We start from the raw sequence: 4393 nt of genomic DNA on the forward strand, positions 1-4393 counted from the left end.
TACCATCTTCAAAATACATGTCATAAATTAATTGAAAACAAAGTTATTGCAACAAAAGACATCCTGCATCTAGGAATCAAAACAAAGTTGTTCAATACAGTCAAACCAAAAGATAAAACCAACATAGACCATCAAGTCCCTCCCTGACCTTTACATGTCCTAGAATTGTTCCCTTTGTTTCCACACTTACTACAAGTCACACTAACAAACTTTCTTGTTAGTTTCCCACTACCATGTGGACCATGACCATGAATCTCACTGGGACCAACATTTGACCTTTGACTCTAACTTTGACCCTTACTTTGACTTTTCTCCTCCATAGATTGCCTTCTCTTCCTCTTGAGTCTCCCAGGTTGATTACGGTGTGGGGGAGGTGTGATCTGCATTGGACACTCACTTCTAGGCCACAGTGCTCGACCTTTAATTGGTTCCACCTTGTACCCATATACAGTTTTCCAAGTTTGTAGCCAGTGCACCTTGTGGACATAAGTATGGAGCTCGTGTACACACTCACCATGATCTGCTTTGTTATACAACACAGAAATCACATGTCTGCAAGGGATACCTGTTAATTCCCATTTCCTGCAGTTGCATACCCTTTCATGCATATCAACAACATGTTGATCATTCCATAGGCCTTTGACTTGGTATTTTTCATCACCACACCATTCTACAATGTACTGAGTAGAAGCTGCTTCATTCTTCTCCATGATCTCTGTTGTTGTTGGGGTGAGTGAGCCTACACACTTTTGCTGCACCTTGAGGACATTGCATATCCTCTTCATCATATATTCCCTAATAAACTCCAAGCAGCTAATAATTGGTTTGTCTCTCCCATCAACTAGCTTGCCATTAAACACCTCACAAAGGTTGTTTAACATCATGTATGTGGTTGCTCTCCCTGTATAGAAAAGGGTAAAAGTGTCATAATGTTATGTGAAGGGTAAAATGGTAAAAGGGTAAAAGGGTCATAATAGCTTACCTGTGAAATGGCTTTTTGCCCAATGTTGTGGTGGTATTGACTTCAACCATTCATATGTTGATTTTTCATATAAACTGAATTGGTGCATGAAATGGTTAAACTCTGACACTGTTGTAGTTGTGGCACAATCACAAAGGTGATCTTTATATTCCTTAGTTCTCCATTGTTTCTTCATGTTCTCATGTATATGTCTGAGATAGAATCTATGCTCAGCACATAGGAACAGTTGACTAACTGCTTGTAGCAAACCCTGGCAACAAATTACACATGATTAACAAATAAACATTAAAAATAATAAATAAACAACCATTACCTTTTGTCTGTCACTAACAAAAGTGAAATTAGACATATCATGTAGATCCAAGTCATCACCAAGACATTTAAGGAACCACTTCCAAGATTCACAGTTTTCAATCTCTACAATGGCATATGCAAGTGGGTATATGCCATTTTGGAATCTAATCCAACTGCAGTTAGGATCTGGCCTGGATAAGGGCCTTTCATATGAGCCCCATCTAGCCCCAAGAAATCTCTTAAACAAGCTTTGAATCCCTTCTTCATCCCCCCTAGACAAACATAGATTCTTTTGAAACATCTTGAAGTGCAATTCACCAAATTAGATTCTGAAACATCTCCAAGTTCTAATTTGAATATGGTATCAAGATTGGTTGACTGCAACTCAAGGATATAGTCTCTCAAAACTTCATACTGTTTTTTGTAATCACCCACTACAATCTTTTTTGCATCTGATTTAGCTCTAAAAACTTTATGAATTGAGAAACCCACTCCATACTTCTTCTGTAATTGTTCTTGGAGAGCTTTATCTGGGATAGTAGGGTTGGATTCTACCTGATCCATGATTTGTTTGGACATAAACTTCGCTGTTGCAACTCTCACCTTCCTTGTATTCATACAAGTGTGTTTGTCTTCATATGTTTTAATGTACCAACTGCTTGCATCTGTAGACCTCGAGGCATGTAACATCCAAGGAAAAGAAGAATCTGCTTTTTCCTGACTTGTCCCACCTTGTTTGTCCTTTTCTTTACTTTTCCCTTTACTTTTTTCGGCTTGGGTAGGTCCACCAACTCCATCAGTAGTAAATGCCACAACTCCATTACATATGGCCCTCAATCTGGATTTGTCATTTTTTTAAATGCAATATTCTTTTTTGTTTCCAATGCATGCATTTTAATTTTCTCTTTCAACTTCTGCTTACTGTTATACTTTTGACCTATTTTAAAATGACACTTATGAACCTCTCCTAAAGAACAACTTTTTTCCTTACTTAGTTGTTTCAAAACTGCTCTTCTTTTCCTGTCCTAATCAGAATCCTCATCCATGGAATCAAAAGCATCATTGTCAATGACATCTAACTCATCTGCTTCTTCATCACTCTCATGTTGTCTAGGATTCCTAGCCCTTTTATCCAAAAGCTCTACTTCTGTATCAATGCTCATGTTAAAATCCCTCATATCAACTTCAACATCTTCAATTACATTATCTTCATCCACCAAATAATCACTATCATCACTATCATCTTCCTGCTCTGTTTCACTTCTTTCTTTACTTTCAACCTCACTTACATTTTCTTTTCCAGTACTATCCATGTTAGACTGAGGTTAGTTTTCACTTCCATCTTGGACAAAAGCATCAGTTTGATAGTCAAAATCCCAAAAGTCATTCATCTGAGGTTGGTTTTCTTCATCCATCTGAGCTTGGTTTTCTTCATCCATTTGAGGTTGGTTTTCTTCATCCATCCGAGGTTCATTGACATCATGCATGTCAGTGCCATTGACTCTATCAACATTGCTTTGTAGTATTTGTTGGTAGAGTCCAATATCAAAATCAGTAGCTGCCTCAACAAAGTCTTTGGCTATCTGCTCAGTCTCACTAATATCATCAAAGTATATTTTCTTACTTCAAGATGCCATCACTCCATCCTTTCTCATACCCCTTCTCATATTATATCTAGGTGAAAAGGATACGACTTGAACTATTTCATTGACTTGGATTTCAGGTTGGTTTGCTTGAGTGGGCACCACATCAACTAAATTAGCAGTAGGTGTAGTCATCACAGGTGTTTCCTTGGATTGGTCATCAGGAGCTTCATCAATGTGTTGCATATCCTCATGTGGTTCATCTAACTATACAAGGTAACCTTGGTAACAGGCTTAGGATTCAAGAAATAGGTGAGTAGTCTTGTTTCACCATGTTCTGTGTATACCTTCATCACTTTGTGCTCACTGATATATTGAGAAAAGTTTGCAACATCTTAATCATTTCCTAAAGGGCGATGACCAAAGTGGAAGTGTCCAACAGGCACAAGAAAATGGTAGTATATAACAGGAGGAACCCCATATCTAACACCCTTCATGATTGCATCGAGCTCATGAACTGAAAACTCATCTATGTCTACCATGTCAACATAGTTTACAGTTACATCAATGTAACGGACATCAGGGTACTTGGTGAACTCACCTCCATGGTACAACTTAATGGTAAACAATGTTGGGTGTCCATCTTCAAAACAAGAAAAAAAACACCTCAGTTGGACTTACTTCAAAAAAAAATCAAGAAATCAAAAGATGAAAAAGGGCAAATTACGTACCATAAACAACCTTGGGGTTGAAGGGTGTGTTTAACAACCTTACGTGCCACATTGGTATGTTCATCCACCGATAATCTCTACAAATCGCAGCTTAACTAACAGAACTGATTTTTTGTCTAGGGCTTTTATTGAGCTTTAGCGGGAATGGTTACAAGGATGAATGGACTAAAATACCCTTAAGTGAGAGGGGCATGGGTAAATTAACGGGAGCTTGGTAAGGGCTGTTAAGCCATTGGACTAAACTCGCAACAAATAGAAACTATTGGACCATATTTGAAAGCCAAACCCATTTTAGACTAAACATACTAGTTTTGACATACCACAAGGACCAAATTTGCAATTTTGTCTAATAAAATCCATGAGGGTGTAATTTTTAAACTTTTAAAACACTATGGTTTTAGAATTTAATATTTCAAAATTAAAAGCTTTTAATCAAGTTTTAAATTTCAAAACTTGAGGGCAAGTTTTGAAACTTTTTAAAACATTCGAGATCAAATTTAAAATAATTAAAATAATTTGTCATTATCTAAATTTGACCTAATTCAATTTATGGCAAGATAATTCACATCAAATAATTATCTTTACCATAACAGATAAAACGAATTTTTTATTAGAAAAACAATTTATGGTAATCATCCAAATCCAATCTTAGCCAAAATCCCAAAAATTTTCGTCAGATCCCATTATGTGTCGTGGAAGGCTATTCCACGTTGTGGAATCAGACATAATCAAAAAACAAAAATTTTCAGCTTTGAAAAATTAAGCATAACATCAAATACAATAGAAAAACAACTTAGGCTCTA

At 36.6% G+C, this 4393-nt stretch overlaps 1 protein-coding gene across 1 annotated transcript; it reads right to left on the reverse strand.

The window, feature by feature from the left end:
- Nucleotides 1–284: 284 nt before the first annotated feature.
- On the reverse strand, nt 285–1840 carry LOC145062488 (uncharacterized). The gene is made up of 4 exons (XM_079010089.1): nt 1430–1840; nt 1296–1373; nt 983–1232; nt 285–901 (listed from the first exon to the last, which is right to left on the reverse strand). Exons 1-4 carry the CDS (start codon nt 1838–1840, stop codon nt 285–287), a joined length of 1356 nt encoding a protein of 451 aa, XP_078866215.1.
- Between the last annotated feature and the right edge of the window lie 2553 nt (nt 1841–4393).

Source organism: Lactuca serriola, chromosome 1 (genome assembly GCF_051521515.1).
Source record: "Lactuca serriola cultivar US96UC23 chromosome 1, Lser_US96UC23_V15, whole genome shotgun sequence".
Lineage (NCBI taxonomy): Eukaryota > Viridiplantae > Streptophyta > Magnoliopsida > Asterales > Asteraceae > Lactuca > Lactuca serriola.

What these genes read in the sequence shown, in the direction of transcription:
- LOC145062488 (XM_079010089.1), bottom strand. Translation starts at nt 1,840, where the DNA reads ATGGATCAGGTAGAATCCAACCCTACTATCCCAGATAAAGCTCTCCAA. An exon ending in TTGGATTAGATTCCAAAATG is followed by an intron (nt 1,374 to 1,429) that starts GCATATACCCAC and finishes GAATCTTGGAAG; the next exon opens with TGGTTCCTTAAATGTCTTGG. An exon ending in TTGTTAGTGACAGACAAAAG is followed by an intron (nt 1,233 to 1,295) that starts GTAATGGTTGTT and finishes ATTTGTTGCCAG; the next exon opens with GGTTTGCTACAAGCAGTTAG.